The 20,201-nt window shown below is 37.3% G+C and overlaps 1 protein-coding gene across 10 annotated transcripts in view; it reads right to left on the bottom strand.

Annotated features, from left to right (window-relative positions):
• The window catches only part of LOC113108284 (tensin-1-like), a 242,767-nt gene that overhangs the window by 94,826 nt on the left and 127,740 nt on the right, over window positions 1-20,201 (bottom strand). For all 10 annotated transcript variants that reach the window (XM_026271224.1, XM_026271220.1, XM_026271223.1 and 7 more), the window contains one exon: window positions 8,510-8,548. In XM_026271224.1, coding sequence (XP_026127009.1) covers window positions 8,510-8,548 — 39 coding nt within the window. The remainder of the gene's footprint in view (window positions 1-8,509; window positions 8,549-20,201) is intronic.

Here is a 20,201-nt window from a genome sequence, read left to right as displayed (position 1 = left end):
CCATAGTTGCTTTTGAAAAATGCAGCCCAAGATTCGAAGAACACTTCGTTTTGTTTGTTAACAGAATTTACAATTAAATAAATTCAACTTCGTGTCCATGTGTCCAATTCTAATTCCAACTCATGAATTATAATGAAGTCAACTCTTAATTGATGCTATGTGACAAAGTTTGAACACTTAAGGTCTGAGGTCTTGAGAAATTCCCAGCTCTAAGTATGAGCCACAGTCACAGAACAGTGAGGCATGTTTTAGTGAGCAGAACTAACAAGGGCCGCCTGACAGGATTACAGGATGAGATCTGTGCACCGATGGATGCTCAAATTCATCAAAGAGAAAGAGAAACTCATGTGTGACTGACTTGTTTTGGTCCAAACTGACACGGTTCATCATATGATCATGCCACTCGCCTGAACCGATTCACAGAACGCAAATTATAGCCCACTTAAGTAAATACTGCAGGAGGAAAAAAAAGCACAGGGAGTTTCCAAGTACGTAGGCACAAATTGAGTGAACAGAGCCTCCTTTAAAATGACATGAAGCTAAAATAAACCCGGACTGTACTTATATGAAACCATGAATGCACTATTATCATTATAATTAATATTTCTATCCTAAATCTAGATCTACACAGGCTGGTCAACATTTCCAAAGAGAGTGTTATCTGCTACACTGATTCTATATCATCATAAGAGATTGTGAGTTCACTTTTTAAACTGCAATAATGCTATGTTGCGTCCAACATAGGGAAAGTCGTGGCCTAATGGTTAGAGAGTCGGACTCGCAATTGAAGGCTTGTGAGTTCGAGTCTCGGGCTGACAGGATTTGTGGGTGGGGGTAGTGCATGTACAGTGCTCTCTCCACCCTCAATACCATGACTTAGGTGCACTTGAGCAAGGCACCGAACCCCCAACTGCTCCCCGGGCACCGCAGCATAAATGGCTGCCCACTGCTCCGGGTGTATATTCACAGTGTGTGTGTGTGCACTTTGGATGGGTTAAATGCAGAGCACGAACAGCATCGTTTACATTCTGCAAAAAAAAAAAAATACAGCTTATTGTGGTACTTTTGTATTGGAGGATGATGGCTGGTTTCTTGCAAGTCTTGCTTGCTTGGCTAGTACAAGTTGTGCACATCGGTGGAACTGCATTAAGTTGGTTTCAGTCATATCTTAAAAATATAAGCTTCTCAATCAATATTGGACTATATTTTTCTGGGGCTGTCCCTCTGACTTGTGGGGTCCCCCAAGGCTCTATTTTGGCCTCTTTATTGTTTTCTTTATATATGCTTCCTTTAACTTCTATTTTGACAAAACATGGCTTGTACTATCACTGCTATGCAGACAATACTCAAATTTATTTGGCCCTGAAGCATAAAAATAGTGTAGACCCCTTGTGCGGTCTCTCTCAGATGTCAAAGCCTGGATGTCTTATAATTTTATTTTTTCTTATCTAAATGAGAGTAAAACAGAGCTTATTGTGTTTGGCTTTTCTGAAGTCCCAAATATTTCTCATGTTAATGTTGGGGTTTTATCTTCTTCAGTTAAATCAGGAGTAAAAAACTTCTTTTTCGATAGTGCACTTAAATTTGATAGGTAAATAAATTAACGTTGGGTAAAGTGAAAACCTTCCTTTGTTTTAAGCACTTTGAAACTGCAAATCAATGCTTTTATTTCTTTTAGAATTGATTATTGTAATGCCCTGTATCTGGAAATAAACAGTTCTTCAATATCTAGATTACAAATGGTCCACAATGTGGCTGCACGTGTTTTAATCAGTATTCGTAAATATGAACATATTACTCCTGTGTTAATGTCTTTACATTGGCTCCCAGAACACTTTAGAATTGATTTTATAGTATTTTTTTTTTTATGTTTAAATTGCTTCGCTCCCCCTTACCTGCCAACCAGAGTTTGTTAACTGTTCCAAAGTCAAAATTAAAATCTAGGGGTGATCGAGTTTTTGCTATAGCTGCACCTATACTTCGGAACACGTTACCGTTCCATATTAGAACTGCACAAACATTACATATTTTTAAATCAAAGATACACAAGTCTCTCTTTCCTAAAGCCTATGACTTGTGATGTTGTTTGATGTCTGATGTTTGCTTGGTTTGTATACATGTTTTTATAAGTCTTTTACTTCATTGTACAGCACCAACACTACTTCTTCCTCAGGAGACTATAGAAGAACCAGCTGTCTTCAGCCATCCTGGTGAACTTTTAGCAGTGTGTGATCAAGAACATCCTGACCAGATGTATCACAGTCTGGTATGGGAACTGCTCAGTTGCTGACCGCAAGGCACTGCAGAGGGTGGTGAAAACCTCCCAACTTATCACAGGGATGTCTTCTATTGAGGACATTCAGAGAAACTGCTGTCTACATCAAGAAAGCAGCATTGTTAAGGACTCCTCTAACCCTGACCATAGACTGTTTACCCTCCTGCCCTCCGGGAGGCGCATCAGGAACCTCCAGACAAGGACCAGCAGACTCAGAAACAGCCTTTTCCCTACAGCTGTCTCCTTACTGAATTCTGCCCAGTAATTAAAAAATCTGTTAATTATGTGCATAGTACTACCTTATCTATATATTTATTGTACATTTGTAACATATTGCAGAGACTGCATATTCTGTACTTACTGCTGCTTATTGCACTTCTGGTTAGATGCTAACTGCATTTCGTTGCATTGTACCTTACATGTGCAATGGCAATAAAATTGAATCTAATCTAATCTACTTCATGCTTCTTTTCTGCAAAGATATTTAACAAGTGATTTGTTTAACATTTACATCATGTTCACAACTTCATTTCTGCTGCTCTTGGAATAGAATTGTCTTTAACTAGAGGGTTAATAAAGAAAAAGTAAGCTGAATCATGTTGTCGCTAAATTTTCAGTACAAAAAAAAAAAAAAAAAGCAATCAGTCAATCGTTCAAAAAAAAAAAAAAAAAAAATCGAGATTTTATTTAATTTTGCCCAATCTCCCAACCCTACTCATAACTGCAAGTAAATATCTTGTAGTTCTACGTTTACTTTTTGGAATCAGAATTTTAGATAACAGTCCCATTTTATGATGGAACCAAGTTTATTACACATATATATATATATATATATATATATATATATATATATATATATATATATATATATATATATATATATATATAAAATTAATTAATTTATTAAAATAACATATAATACTGTAAATAATAATAAAAAAATGGCTATAATTTAATTTTAATATGAAACATCCAAAAACACGATTTTGGCCTAAATAACCTGGTACGACCAGCTGGTAGCTGGTTTGTTACTGATTTAAGATGGTCACTGTCCTCCTAAAAACTATCTACTGTTTTCTGGAAGGTTATACATCATCTTTATGGTCAGAAGAAAGGGATATCCCACTTCCGACTTTAAAGGGAAAAGCAGCTAAAGTGTTTGTGAAATGTTGTACCCACAGCGAGCAGACGTAGGCCAGAGAGAGATGGGCAATCACGTCAGTTTGGTAGGAGTCCAGTGGAGTTGAGGGTGTGTCCACGAAGATTCAGTGAGTCTGGTTCTTTCCCTCCCTATGTGGTATTCCAGCCTCTCCTCCGAGATCCCAAAATACTCGCCCTTTGTTTTGCTGCAGTTACTCTGCATTTAGAACAAGGCTCCCTGTGTCCTCCTGTTTCATTTCGGCTGCATGTGGGTTAAATTATAGTTTAACGTTTCACTGCGATCAACTCTGTTTGTTCCTTGTATCCCCCCTCTGGAATACATGTGATCAGCTGCTATTTGTCCTAAATCACTCCTTAGACCATAATTTGTATGCAACAGGTATAAAAGGCATTTTTAAAAGCTTTCATGTGCATTTCTGTGGGCCACAGATTTATATCCCAATGAAAATTCCTAAAACCGCACAGTTAAAAAAGGCATTTTGTCAAATGTACCATATGCTTGTCCGTCTAATGATGGGAAAAATTGCCTGTTCTATGTTCAGAGTTCTTAGACATTTAGTCACTGATCGTAGTTCAACTGCTTACAGAACAGCAACGATGTAGATCAGATCTGTCCTCAAAAACAGTGCAGGGCTAAAGAAACAAAAGGAAACCACAAAGAGGAGGTGGCATTTTAAGCCCAAGGTGAATGCACTGTAAACACTTCATATTGCCTGCTGCCCCCTATTGGTGGCTATAAGAAGTGACCGTTCCTATCAACAGCACAATGAACTACTATAAACATACTTTAAGGTTCAGAAACTGTTCATTGCATATACAAGTTTCTTAAGTCAGACAGATGAATGTATTTGAACATGGCCACACTATCACATTAAAGACACCTACTGAGAATTAAGAAACTTAAAGGGAGAGTTCCCCCAAAAATGAAAACTCCTTGTCTTTATATAATCAACCTCACGTTATTCTAAAACAGTATGACTTTCTTTCTTTTTGGCAGAAGCACAGAATGTTCACAATGACATTAGGATGAATAAATAATGCTGAAATTCAAATTCTTGGGTGAACTATCCCTTCAAGAAGAGTAACAATACTAACGGTAAAAGTAAAATAAGGTCTGTCAAACCTGTACTGTTTCTGGCTGTGTGTAGCACCTACACCTCTGCAGTTTCAACAATTACAACATTGTTTCAGTACCTACTGGTACATGATTCTGTCACAATGTGATGCAACTTCATAAAGAAACTGTTTAAAAGAAAAAGAGGCCTTAAAGGCAGTTAACAAAGTGAAGATTAAACAAACAATTAAATCAATTAAATTAAATTTTATTTATACCTGTATAAAATGACTGTTATTAATAATTCCATTATAATTTATAATGATTGTATAATTATAATTTATTGAAATATATCATAAGAAAACATAAAAATGAATCACATAATATATAAATATTATTATATATAATATATATATTTATTTATATATAATTTATTTTGAATCCATTAAAATATATTATTTTATGATATATAAAAATAGATTTATAAAGAAAATATATACAAATTATATACTGATACATATAATGATTAAAAATAGAGTATAAATGCCTGATATGACCTCTTTTAAATGGTTAAATGCCTTTTTTATGGGGCGTAAGGGCTTGGTTAGGTCATCGACAACACAGATTCACTTGCAACCCCTCATCATATGGGATTATTCAATAACTCTGTGTTTTGGTTCATAAACTGTGGAAAGGGCAGCTGTTCGGCTTGCAGATCTGAAGATCTCTGTCGAAACACAGCACAGGGAGCACCTAAAAAGGACATGTTTCTTCATTCCTGTCTCCAGCACCTCAAAGTCAATTACAGTGTGATTTGAATGTGTTTGGTTAATGTCCAGACGTGGCTGAAACAACAGCAACCCTTGATAAATAAAATCATCGACAACTAGGGTGGAAAGTTGGCCGGGTCTCCAGAGCATAAGACCCAGGATACCGTGGAAATGTCGATGTAGGTGAGGAACATGCACATAACCTGACATCAGCAACAGCCTTCCTCTCAGAGTTTTAAAGGTCACCTGCAACCTTTCAGCACAATACAGCAGGGATGGAAAAAATGTAAACAGACGGGACACTGTGCATTTCAGTGGCACTCTGTTTACATTACACTAATGGAGGGTCTGTGCCTGCCTTCCATCACAGGACAGTTCTATGGAAAGAATTCCGAAGATGGTATTCAGCTCAAGAATTCTGAGCTGTAGGAACCTGTGAACAAAAACTTCCCAAAGCAATCCTCTGACCCTGGGTTAACGCTCACAACAGGGGGAGGACGTCACAGAGGACCACCCTCCCCACCAAAGCAGACTCATACATTTAAGATATTGCATTATGCATCGTATGCATTGACAAAAGAAAGAGAAAGGATGCGAAGCAGAGAGCCTTAAGGGGCCTGGGCATGGAGCATAAACACAGAAAGAGCTGGAAAGACCAGAGTAACTCTGGTCTGCTTAATGTCATCCGAGGCCCGGCATGCGTTTCACCTTCTCATGGCCAATTATGGCCAATATCACATTGTGGTGAAACAGACCCAGACCAGATGGCTCTAGAGGACAGCAGACAGCTCTAAAAGAGAAAGCCTGAAGCCCGTCTTCAATTTAAAAGCAGTGACATAGAGAGCATATTATTGAGATAACGCCCACCTAATATATGAGTCTGGACGTCCACTTGTGTCTAATAAAAAAGTACAGCATGGGCACGAAGAGTTAAATACACACTGTACTTGACAAGATCAGTTCATCTGACAAAAACATGAACAGGTCACATTTCACCCAAAACATATAATAATAATATGTTTTTGTACATTGTTTTAATAACAATTCAGTAAGAATTTCCAGAAGAATTCACAAATGTAATACAGTAACGTACTGTAATAGTTACTGTAATAAAGTTATATACTACCTGACATGCTATGTTACGTTTTTAATCACTGCTCCGTGTGTGTGTTCATGGTGTGTGTGTGTTCACTGCTGTGTGTGTGCACTTTGTATGTTAAATGCAGAGCACCAATTTTGAGTATGGGTCACTTTCACTTCACTTCACATGCCGTGTTATGTTTTTAAGATCATATCACCTATGGTGAAAATATTCATACACAATTGTTAATTCACACAGGCATTTGATCCTTGTTACTGGGTTTCAGATCACAGGTCTAACCACCAGCCAGCCGACACATTTAGCAGAGGAGAATTTACCAAACATGGAGTGACGAGAAAGCAGGTCTACACAGAAATACTCCTGAATTCACTGAAAAGCCATTAAACAGGGTGGTTTTTGGCTTCAGTGAGCTGCGTCATTGTAAACAATGAGTTCAGCAGCTTTGTCCTTGCTGAAGGCAGTGTGTGTGTGTGTGTGTGTGTGAGAGAGAGAGAGAGAGAGAGAGAGAGAGAGAGAGAGAGAGAGAGAGAGAGAGGTACAGTGCTTAGGGACAGTGGCACAATCACAAAAGCGTTTCTCCACAGACTAAATATTCATGTTTGGGATGTTCAGTCTGCAGGTCCAAGCCATTTTCACTTTCTTTCTGGACAACTGCTCTGTGTTTCTTGATGTGTTCTACTTAGAGAAGTTCAGCTGCCACAGACCCCCACGATCACACCGACAAAATATCTCTCAAAATTTTTCCTGTCATTTCCACTTTAAAATGATCAATATAATACTGTTAACAAAAACTAACTACTTCATTAGCTTTTTTAAAAAATATATATTTTATCATTTATTTTTATTTCAATTGTAGTAGTTTTATCATGTGTTTTAAAAATTTCACCTAATATTTATATGCAATATTACTTCAGCTTTTTAATAGTTAGTTTTAGTTATCAACAACAGTGCTCCATTCACATTCCCCTGAACCTATTCACGTTAGATTATATATTCAAATTTAATTGATATTATTTCAGTCATTTAATTATTGTTTGATTCTGATTGGCTGAGCCTCGTTCAAAGCTGTTGTAAATTACTCTACAAACATACACCTTTGTTTACTTCTCTGTGTTGCTTGGCAACCACTTTTTGTTGGAACCATAACTGTTTCTGAGGAACTACATTGTTTGGTGGAAGAATGCTGTTTTTATTAATATCAGTACACTTTATTAGCTCTGTTTATTTTGTGAAACCTTACTACGTATATGTAATAACCCATTTTATAAAAGCAATAAGCCCAGTGAAGCCATGGTTTACAGTGAACTCTGCTTTGCGCCTGCCTAACAATGCCCCTTAGCTGTTATAAATTCACTGTTAACCACAGCTTCTTGGAGCTTATTGCTTAAGTTAATGCAAATAGATGCAACACAATTCATTGGTGAATAAACTTGTATTTTTGCAGTCCTGTAGCATTTGTCTCGTGTCTTGAAAACATGTTTCTCACTTGTCCTCAGAACATCAGTTTTTTAAAGTTCAAATGATTAGTCTTTAAACAGGCCATCTGACTTCAAGTGTGTGTTTATGAGATTCAGTACCTGCATGCACTTCCAAACTCAATCCACCATTGTATGCTTTATCTGGGAAGTAATGAAGGGTAAGAGAGCAAGAATAAACCAATCCATGTCCAACTGACGAAAGCCAATCTTTCCCTCAAAAAAAACAACAACTCAAAATATGCGTTCCATTTTGAGGAAACGATGTACAACAAGAGGCTTTTTAGTAACGTGGGTAGAGTAATGATGGATTCTGGCTTGCCTTGCACGGGCAGGCATACATAGGAGGAGGAGGAGGAGGAGGAGGAGGAGGAGGAGGAAAGAAAGATCAAAATCACAATTCAAACCAAAAAAGGAATGTTCACTATGCTATCGCTCAAGCTTTGTTATTATCCCTGGCTTATTTAGGTCTTGGGAGAGATCTGAACCGAAGACCCCAAGCTTTTATTTCCGTCTTATAAATATTAACGGTTGTGGGATGATACGTTCTGGCCTCGGAAGCAGACAAACATCACTTTATCATCAATCTGATTAACAGTGCAGATTCCGAGTGATGACGGTTCTAGGAAACGATCGCAAACGGGTCATAAAAACAAGCACAGACGTTCTTACCAGTTCATAGTTGGCAACAGGAACGCAGGAGGACGATACCTGCAACACAGAAAGAAAAAAAAAATGTCAGGCATAATTCTGTGACTTTCATGTCAACATGTCAACACATTTTACCACTGTGATGTGACATTTTTCAAGTAAAATGGGATTTTCAACAAGAAAAAATAGCAAAACTAAAGGACTTAATTTTAACCAGTCAGAGCCAGATGTTTGGAAGAGAAAGACTGAAGAAGGATTCATGACATTGGCTGAAATAGAAAGTGGTTTCAGAAGCAGTGCAACTTGTTATGTTTTTGGAAAACATGCACAGATGAACTGATAACCGGATAACTTTCACACAGAACATGTGATGATGTCATTAGTTCATATTGAGTTAAGGCCCGTTCACACCAAGCACGATAACTATAAAGATAACGATAAAGATATAGTTCTAAAAATCATTCTCAATATTAAAGAACAGCAGAGTCCACACTACAACTACAACGATAAAGGCACAGAGAAACGGTGTCGTTGGAATCACTTTGAGAACGATTTTTTTCCAGCTGATGAACGATATAAACATTGACATCCAATCAGAATCCATCCTGCTATAACGAGCCAAAGGATTTAAAGCGGCAGACGCACGTGCGTTCTGAAAAAACTGACGATATCGTTCGCTGGTGTGGACGCTAATATCGTTATCTTTATAGTTATCTTTATAGTTATCGTTCTTGGTGTGAACGGAGCTTAAGACCTATCGGACTGTGCCATCTAGAGTTTCATGCCAGAACTCTGTATTTCAGTATATTCACATAGTTTTAAACAGCGAGCATTTTATAACAGATGTACGCATGGTATTTAATTAACAGACTTGGAAATTCACTGATGTGATTTGCTTTGTCAGAACTCACAATCTGCTGAAGTCCTTTATAATAGGATTTCTGCTCAGACCACTGCCACAACTAATATCCCGCCTCCCTTCAACAAATGAGCTCTGGGCTTCACAAACAGGATGGCGGACCATCATTTCTAGCACTGCCTTTACTGGAGCATTAAGAAAAACAGTTTCCAGGCAAAATTGCATCTGAGGAACTGGAGCTGTGCACAAACAGGAAGCCTCCTTCCACAGTTGTGTCTAAAAGCAGTGACAGCTGCCTATTCAGTCGATGATTAAACAGACAGCATTATTGTGTGAAAGCACCTCCTAAGGAAGGAGACAGACTTTAGACAGACCCCTGGCATCATGACATCATGTCTGATGATTAAATAAAACAAAAATAACAAATAAACAAACATGAGTCAGACATTTAAAGACTAATCGGTGGACAAGAAATGATGTGTAAAAAAAAAAAAAAAACTATTTATTAATTTAACTTTCCACAAACTGCTGAACCACACATAAGACTGCAAGATATCTTAAGCTGCAAATGATATGATTTGGACTTCCTTAGTGTAAAAATAAATTAAAATAATAATATTAAAGTTGCCTTAACTTCATTTAAAATGAAAATGAAATATAATAAAATAAAGTAATAATAAAATAAAAATAAATGAAAATAAAATATATTTCAAAATACAATAAAGCAAAAAAAAATAAAGCAAAACAAAAAATAAATTAATTAAAAATAAAAATAAAACAAAGTAAAAAATTTAAAATAAAGAAATAAAGATTAAACCACTAATAAAATAAAATGGAGAAAATAAAGTAAAAATAAAATATAAATATAATAACAAATTAAATTAAATACATTTGCTTTTCTTTTGTAAAAAATAGAAAAAAAGAGATGTCATGGTTGATATTACCAGTTCATTCATCAGACTATGAAAGGTCAAGTTAAACAAATTGCATTGTGGGATACAGTATTTCATGTGTGATCTGGGCCAAAAGAGGCCTTGTGTCACAGTGATTTTACCACTAAGCCGGTGACTTGGAACCCACAAACATAATACTGGTTTTTCTCTCACTGGTTGTGGTAAGTAAATAAAGTCAAGGCAACTTGGGTCAGATTTCAGTTGTGTCATTCCAAGGACAACAATTTTTTAAATACCCAGAGTTCAAGCGTGTCTTTGCAAAATTTGATTCAGATGAAAGTGAGGAATTTGACATGGTCTGGAAGCCATCGGCTCTTACCATTTGTTTTGACAGCTGAATATATAAATGTGTTATTTTCAACCATCTGGCATTTGTGTTAAATTTGCTCGGTCCATTTAATTGCTCGTCTTAATGCTGACAGAGTACATCGGGTTTCGCAATGTCAGTTTCTCGTTTATCAGTGACCTTGACTTGTCATTGATAAAGTGTTCCTTAAAAAGGTACTGAGCCTTAACTAACAGAGTTTCTAGCTTAACAGGTGTGCTGCACCTGAAAAATCACAACATGTCTTGTATTGCTGATGTTTGTGAAAAACAATCTAAAGAGAAATGGTGCTAAATAGCACTAAAAGTGTTTTTTTGGCTCGTAATCATAGGTGAACCACTTTAAGTACTACAGTACATAGCACTTTAACCCCAGTGATGAACCATTACATGTTCTTTGTAGGTGCTATATAGCACTTATGATTACAAGCCATTTTAGCACCTCAACTACCACAAAGAACTGCTCGAGAACCAATTTTTATACAGCAATTCCCTAAAATCATCCAGAACAACCTAGCAACCGCATAGCATTAGACTGAGTACAGACTGATTTTTGAAGACATCTAAATTGTCATGCAAAAGTTTCTATGGGTAAGAATGCTCAGTCTCATTCTTTCACTATGTGAACAGTATGCTCTCTTAATAAAGGGGCATGAGACGTTAAGCATGACTAGTGCAGCTGTTTGATTTGACTTCCTGTTAAAAGATGTTATTCCAGCTGTGGATGTGGAGCCGTAAAGCACATGAACACTGAAAAGCTCTTGTTTTTTCTCACTACAGGTCTCAGCGTATCTAAACAAACTCTGAACACAAATGATTAACCGCTTTAAGCAGGAAGACTGATAAGAGAGAAACAACAAATGTAAGCAGGATGAAAAGATCCCAATTTTGGATAACTTGGACAAACATAGATACACAGAATAGGCAATAAAAAAATGTTAAAATAGCATGACAGTCTGAAGAGTTTTTTTTATTTTTTTATTTTTTTATTTAAACCTGCAAACAGATAATGTTTTGAAGTTTTAAGACAAGATATAAAAAAAAAAATCTACCATATTTTCTGGACTATAAGTCAAACTTTTTTTCATAGTTTGGCTGGTCCTGCGTCTTATAGTCAGGTGCGACTTATTTATCAAAATTAATTTGACATGAACCAAGAGAAAACATTACCGTATCCAGCCACAAGAGGGCGCTCTATGCTGCTCAGTGCCCCTGTAGTCTACACTGAAGACATAGAGCGCCCTCTCGCGGCTGGAGATGGTTATGTTTTCTCTTGTTTCTTGGTTCTAAATAAATGCGACTTATAGTCCAGTGCGACTTATATATGTTTTTTTCCTCATCATGACGTATATTTGGACTGATGTGACTTATACTCATGTGCGACTTATAGTCTGAAAAATACGATAATAAATAATGAAAACGTATTATAATTTAATTTCATATTTATCATGTATTTGTATAATATTTATTGTAGTACATCATTCAATATTATTTTTAAAAACATTTTTTGAAAAAAAAAAAAGACCTGCAAAACCAAAAAGTTGCAAAAATAAAAAAATTGAGAAGCTAAATAAGGAATAATGAAATGTATTTAATCAGTTAGTTCTTGAGTTATGTATGTAATTTTTTTTTCTCTGTGTTATGTGAAATATGTCCCGTCTTTTTCTTCTGGCAGGGCAGGTCTCGAAATGTGCGAACAGTCCGTTCTAACCCGGCATAAACATTTATGCAAAGCATACACATCCTTATCTCTACCCAGACCCAGGATGACCACTGTACCAGTGACAGAGAAATCTCTCCCTCTTCTCAGTCCATCGCAGAGCTCTGCTCTAAGTCTTTCTCCAGATTCCTAACACAGGCCTGGTCTTTCTCCAGACTGGATTCCATCACCTGGCCTAACTCTGCCTGCAGGCACCTGCTGATGACAGCCTGTCCACCTGCTATCCATAACTAACAAACACCTTATGTGTGCCCTGAGATCTGGCCCGACCCAGCATGCCTTCATGCCTCTGAAGATGCCTGGAATGTTTGAAACGGAGCCTGACGACTTCTCATTCGGAGGTCATCAAAAGAAGTAGGCCTGAAAAGTATATTAACTTATATTATATATTATGCTTTATATTTGCAGTGATTTTTTTCCGTGACCCCTTGATTCTCATGTGTCAAAACAAGCACCCTGACAGCTGGATTCATTATGTGGGCAACAGAAGGGCTTCAGTGCTGGTATTTACATCACGGTTGAGTCGTGTAAATCATTCTGACACATCCTGAGGCGGTCTACTCCGAGCATAACCTCTGGTTAATGGTTCATGCCCGGCCTCTTAAACCGCAGCAGGGGTGCAGGTGAACACACAAAAGGTGATAACCGCAGGTCTACTGGTGGCCAACCGCAATGCTGAAAATAGCCCTGACAATCATCCAAAGAGGTGAGTAAGCCTTTACAAACCAAACACTGTAGACATGACAGCACAAGATTCACCTGCAAAGAAAATAATACCATCTGCAGTTGGACTGAATGTCCTGAAAACCTGACAAGAACGTGTCCAGATCACATTTATCCTAAAACCAAAGGAAAACCCTAGGGAATCATATAAAGAAGTATATTATGATATAAGGTTATTTTGCACTGTGACATTATTTTCAGAATGATTATGCACATTTATGGTGGAAATAGAACTGAATTGTCAAAAAAGTAAAATGTTTCGCATTTTATGTGAATATGTATTTTGGGGGGAAATGACCTGGAATTGTTATTCATGACATTTACCTTATTTCTGCTACAGAGCAAAACATCTTCAAGCAATCCATCCATTTATTTTTCCTACTTGATATTGCACTATGCACTACCTGTCAAAACTTTGGATATTTTGGATATAACATATATTATATGCATGCATATACATATACATTTAAAATCTTGAAAAGTCTCATCTTCTGTAGCTCTAAAGGCTTCTGCTTACATTGTAGACAAATTTAAATGGATTCATTATTTCAAACTTTTTTCTTAGAGTTAAATCATCAACAAAATCATCTCCTTTCTCTACTTTTCTCCATTTATTCTCAGTTCTAGTTTGTCTCCTATACTAGCTTTCTAATAAACCTGCTATTGTAAACTGTGTATTATTGGCTCTCTGTTGGCATATGATCCACATTTGTAAGTTGCTTAGGAAAAAAGCATACTCTCAATAGTGTAAGTTCTGATGTTTTGATGAGTTCAGTAAAATCTAAATAATTTCCATGGTTATTAGTTTTTTTCTGTGTTGTCCTAATGCCATCAGAGCATTTCTCGTATGTCTTCAGGAAGACTAATCAGCTGTGCCGGATCAGGGGGCTTCTGGGCCGGAAAGGGGCAAAAGCACAAACAACGTCCAGACCTTTTGGCTGGCATGTCAGTAACACAAATCCTCAGTCATTGTGCTCTTTGTGTTGAACAGAAAGAGAAACAAAACGGTTTGAGGGAGAGACACAGAAAGGGGAGTGGATGTGTGTTGATAACCTTGGAGTGTACAGATGAATATTATATAAAGAGCGGTAATTGTGTTGTTGCATTCCTCGCATGCTTGTGTTAACTTGATTAAACCGAGACCTGTCGCCTTCAGACAGCTGCCATCATCACATGAGCTGGAGCTCCACCAATCTCAACCTATTTTAAAGAAATAGTTCACCCAAATTGTAACATTTTTACATAATTTACCTAGCCTTGTGCTTGTCCAAACCCTGTGCTTTCTCCATGAAACACAAATGGAGATATTAGGCAGTGACCGTAGCTGTCAAGCCCCAAAAAAGAACACTATATTTCTAGCCTGCTTTGCCGTACAAGATATTTGTGTGAGGAACAGAGCAAAATTGTATTTGGTCATAATGCATAATTCTTGTTTTGGCTGAACTATTCATTTAAATCTGAAATGAAGTTTAGGAAATTAAGATGTAGTTGTGGTGGAAAAACACTTGGACCAATGCACTGCTCTTTCATGTGTATCCAAGATAATGGAATATTTGCATTTGGCACCAAAAAAGCATAGAAGAGAAATGCTTGCGATGAGGCTGGAGGATGGATTTGTTTCTTACAAAGTTTTTTAAATGTTCATTTTTGGGTGAGCTATTCCTTTAATGCATTTCAAGACCAAATTAATCTCCATAACTTTGGTGATGATTACTGTATAATGTATTTTAAATCACAGTATAACTTTGCTACTATTTTGTAGGTTCTCCATTATCTTGGACACGATTCACAGGGTTCCGTGTGAAAAATTAAGTTGAGAACTTGTTCAACAATTGGACTGGAGGTTGTTTCAAGGGTTAAGAACACATTTTAACATTTTATTTTACAGTTTTTGCATTTTTTATAAAAAAAAAAAAATATTTGGATAAAACATTTAATGAGGAACTGTGCTTAACAAGTGCAGGAATGTGTAAAAAAATAAAAATAATAATAACTGCATATTACCTTTAAAATCTACACACATCGTAACAACAGCACAGCCCTCATAGTGACTAATACCGTCTGTTTACAATTCAACTGCTTTGCAATGCCATGGATGAATGAAAATATTGCCCTATCATTTCCTTAAAAAGAAATCAAGACCTACTGAGCCAAAGCAAAAGGTTAATCTCCAATCACGAGAGACTTATGAGTAACTAAGGGCAATTACTGAGACCCAGTCCTGCTCTAAAACAGCGAGAACCAGTTACAACACTATCAGGAAAACTATGCAACATAATTCCCATTCTGCGCTACACATAAAACATGATCTCAGTGTGATCTACAGCATGAGCTGGGACTGTTGACCTACTGTACAAAGGGAATGAGCTGGTTGTTTGTTATCAGTGAAACACGGCAGGTTGAAACAAGCTACAGCCATCTGCGTTTAACTCACAAGATACGATGAGTTATTGGCCAGAGAAACTGCTTTTCAAGCAGGTGAGGAGGAGTCCCGACGTATTCCACCTTATAGACAACCGCTATCCAGATGAGTTATCCTCACTTCTCGTGCCTCGACAAAAATACAGAGATAGATGTATATCTCTCTTACACGCAGAGATACCTCATTTACAGAAGATTCTTTTCTTAAATCCACATTAGGTTAAGAACGAAAGCATGCAACATGAAACTGCTTTCACAACTCATTTTATTTCAATAACTTGACGTATTACGTTAGAAAAAAAGAGGGAAAAAAGTAGGACGGCACTGATTTTATCCATAAGGACTGACTGCATAAGAAATGGCCATCAAACACCAAAACAGAGCCATTAGAAGGGATGGACTGAAAAATAAGACATTTCTGACATCAAGTGAACAGGAAAGAAATTTTAGAAGGCAGAGCATGACATTTTGATGAAAGAATATGAAGACAAACATTTTTCCTTTGGAATAATGCACACTGATGAATCTTACAGATTAAGGTAGGAATGTGTATTAAGAGAAAAGTAAATAGAGTTATTTTTAAGATAATGTTGACACATTTAACCCATTAGGGCTCATATTATGCAATAAAATCAATTCATATAATTAATAAAAAATGTACTGTAACTTTCAACTACTCAAAACTTTCTCCCCACTATTTATTCAAGACTAGGCCTAATTGTTTAAATGACTAATATTACCAAATAAATAAAAAATAAAAATGTCTCCGCCACTGAATAAAAAATAAAACAAGCTAATTGTGACTTTTTTCTAACAATTGCAAGTTCATATCTCGCAATCCCTTCTAACTTTATTTCTCAGAAATGCAAGTTATTAAGACAGAACTGCGATATATAAACTCGCAACTGAGAGAAAAAAAGTCACAATTACTTTGTTTTATTTTATTATTACTTTTAATTTAGTGGCAGAAACAGGCTTCCATACATTTCCTCATATTTGGCAATAACACACATTTTAATATATAATGAAAATATACTGTCACTTATGAAAACTTTCTCCCCAAACCTGAAGTTCTGAAGTTCAAAGTGGTTAAAAAAAATGGTCATGAAAAACTAAATTATTGCTGTTTTTTGGCAAACGCCTGGGTTTAGTGCTGCGTGATCCTGCATATCAGCAGAACGGTGGGGCCTGGGTTTCCTGCCTTTATTTCACTGCCCGGACCATAAATCAAATGTAAAAGCAAACAAGCGCACAGCAGCTCTGTGCCAGCAACCCCTGAAACAGGCCTGCTTTCTATAAACATTCCTCAGGGAGAACGAGCACTGATAAGACCTCCACATACTCCTGAAGATCCGTTTCCCATCAGCACCGTGTACGACCATCGAAATATTTCACGTGGTGTTCAGCGGCTCACTGGCTCTCCAGCGCTGGAATGTCCTCATGAACAAACACAACCTCACACAAGAGTCTAGCATCTACCCCTTGCCCACCATTCCATTTCAAATGATGGATCTGCTGTGTCCTAATTCAACCATTTGTGCCACACTCTAAAAGAATGTGCTCTTTTGTAAAGAAAAAAATACAAACTTATGAGTGTGTCACAGAATAGTAAGTTGCGTTTTTAATAGACCACTCAGTTGCTTATTTAAGTGCATCCCATGACTGTTTAAACTGCCCTGTCCACATCCTTCAATTTCCTACCGTATTGTGGTAAATCAAATCACTGTAATAAAGTAGTCAGTCCACTTGTTCATGAACAGATTAAAAACTAGATTTGAAAAGAGCTGTTGGTTACCACAGTTGTTTAAATGCAGCAGCTGCATGGTTCTCTACAGTAAATGTTGATGCAAACTCCAGTAAAAGACCTTTACACAAATGGGGCTTGAAAATGGGGCTTGAAAAAAATGCATCATCTTATAAAATGAATGTACACAGGATGGAGCACAACTGAATCTCCTCTAAAAGTTGCTGCATTCATATCTAATGGCATATGTACAAGATGATTAAAATATATCACCATCCTAAGAAAAAAAAAAAACAGTTTGAGAGTGTGTTTTAAGGTCAGTCGGGTCGCTGTAACATCACAATCCATGGTGGCAGTACACAAGGAAGAGAAGCACAACACATGATTAATCACTCCTGACGGGACCCGCAGACTGGAGGACTGGCATGTTAGAGTAATTACTGGGGACAATACTGCATACAAGCCCCAAAAACTGAACCTCAAAGCTGAAAAACCTCAAACAGGAACAGAAGCGGCCACCTCTCGTCTCCAACAGTGACGGTGGGTTTCCAAAACCAGTTTTTGTGAGAAACCGAGCTTCTTGATTGCGCTGAAATTTGAAAATGCGGCAATCGTCAAGTCTCCATCCAGACATATTTCTGGCTGAACTTGCCACGCTGGTACTCGCGCGCACCACAGACCCTCATCCGTATGGGCTTTGGTCAAATTGATTTGGCTCGGTGATTAAATCCAGTGGTGAACTGCTGCAGACTTCTGAGAATTTCCAATCAGATGAACTCTACAATCTAGAACCAGCTGCACAGTCACTGCGGAACAAACAAGACGACAGTTCTGCAGACTTTTCTCACACTTTCAACACCGATTTTAGTGGAAATCTCTGTTAAACATAACCAGAGTACTACACTCCTATTGGCAGCTGAAGGCATTATTACATTAACCAAACAATTTTATAAACGAAGATCTTTGCAAACCGTGTTCTTAACTGCTGATTAGAGGCTGCCATGCTTGCACTCTCTCCCAAGATCCCTTCCAAAAACCCTATCGGTTTATCAAGGACAAAAATGTCCCGTTAACATGCGCAATTATGGTTTGTCTGAGCGATTCTGTTTAATATCAAACGGTCTGGAATTTTAACAAGTAAATCAATTATAGCCACTAAACATTAGTTCCTCATAAGTGCTTTGAGTTTTTAAATCACTGCGACCTCTCTTAGTCTGAATAGAAGCTCTAGTGTGTGAAAGTGTCCCAAAGACAGGATGTTTTAACTAATTCTGGTCCAAATGACTTCCTGTGGGCCTCTTAGCAGGTCTACAGAGTGCCAACTCTCCTAAAGCTGCTTAGAAAAGTGATCTCCACCCATCTGAACCGCTGTCCTTTCTGTCCGAATGCCTGCCTAATGAAATGCACAAGCAAAAGTAACGCTGGCATAATCCCCCTCAAACCAAGCGGCCAATTCATTAAGGAAGCACAAATCAAGCCAAAGATGCCATTACTGTACTGTATCTTTTATGGCCAACATTAGTAACATTGAGTAGAGGCCAAATCATTTTCAGAAACTGCTTACATTTCATTACGTTTATGACCTCTACTTCTGTGGAAGTGATGAAACTGCACAGGCATTTTTAATAGACTTTCACATGTTGACCAGGCTTATTAATTCTGCCATTATCAGCATTTGCCATAAACGAAGTATTTAATTACAGCAATTATACACACACACACACACATATATATGTATATATAGTATAATACTTATTAAATAATACACATTATAATTATAAAAAAATAGATATAATAATCTTTTAATATGTTGTCACAATTTGTATTTTTTCTACATAAATGATAATTTGCTTATTATATATATATATATATATATATATATATATATATATATATATATACATACATACACTGCATAATGCATTATAATATAATTTATATTTTATGCTGTACACAAAAATGCTGAAAATATTATTTTCATAATACTTAACACTTCGTAATTCACGAAAACACACACATATTGTATGTTAATCTCAAAATAAGCATATATTATCTGCACTCTAAAAAATGCTGGGTTAAATACAACCAAGTGCTGGGTAAAATATGAACAAACCCAGCAAATAGATTTTTTTTCATCCTGTTGCATTCTAAATAAAACCCCATTCATCTGAATTGACACACTATTTGTATTCAAAGTGAAGATTCCAATCTTCCTGAAACATGTTTGACATCCGCAGTCGATTCCAACAAACTCCTCAGGTTAGGAAGACCCTTAGAGATTACTCATTTATGATGGGATTTCTTATCTTAAGGCTTCATTGCAAGCGGGCCCTGTGCTTTCCGACTCGTGTGATCCCGATCTTCCTGACGGGTTCTTCATCAACCCCGGTGTGCTGAACGTGCCGCCTGCCAACCTGCAGTGATAAACAATCCAAGCAAGCAGCGGCGCTTTGTTTCCGCAGAGCAAACGCATTCATCCGTTTAAACTGCAGCAGGCTGTGAAGATGCTGCAGGGGTCTTAAATCAACCCCCTCCCAACCGTCCCAGAGCCTCTGCTTCTACGCAGGAATGTCGTGGCGCGTGTTTGTGCCTCCATCTGCATCTCCTCCCAACACTTCACAGCCTCCAACCATTTGGCGGAGACAGACTTCAACTTGCTAATGCCTGAAAACCTCTTAAAATATCGTTGCTAATTTGCTGTGACCTCTTGAAAAGTGGGGCCCAATCAAAACAGCTCCATGTTGGTTACATTTTGGCTATCTTGTAAGATTCCATGTTCGCTGGCACTCTAATTTAACAACCCTGGAGAACGCAGACGTCTTGAATGCATTTGCTCTGGTGCCGTTCGAAAACAGTGGCTCTTTTAACACGGTAGTCAACAAGGATTACGAGGAAGTCTATCTGTCTGAAGATCATGAAGCCGAATGGAAACGTAACTAGGTGTAAGTGATGGTAGGATAACATAGACA

The sequence above is a fragment of the Carassius auratus genome, chromosome 9 (genome assembly GCF_003368295.1).
Source record: "Carassius auratus strain Wakin chromosome 9, ASM336829v1, whole genome shotgun sequence".
Lineage (NCBI taxonomy): Eukaryota > Metazoa > Chordata > Actinopteri > Cypriniformes > Cyprinidae > Carassius > Carassius auratus.
Note: the sequence above shows the minus strand (reverse complement) of the source record. Positions and strands in the feature narration are given on the sequence as shown.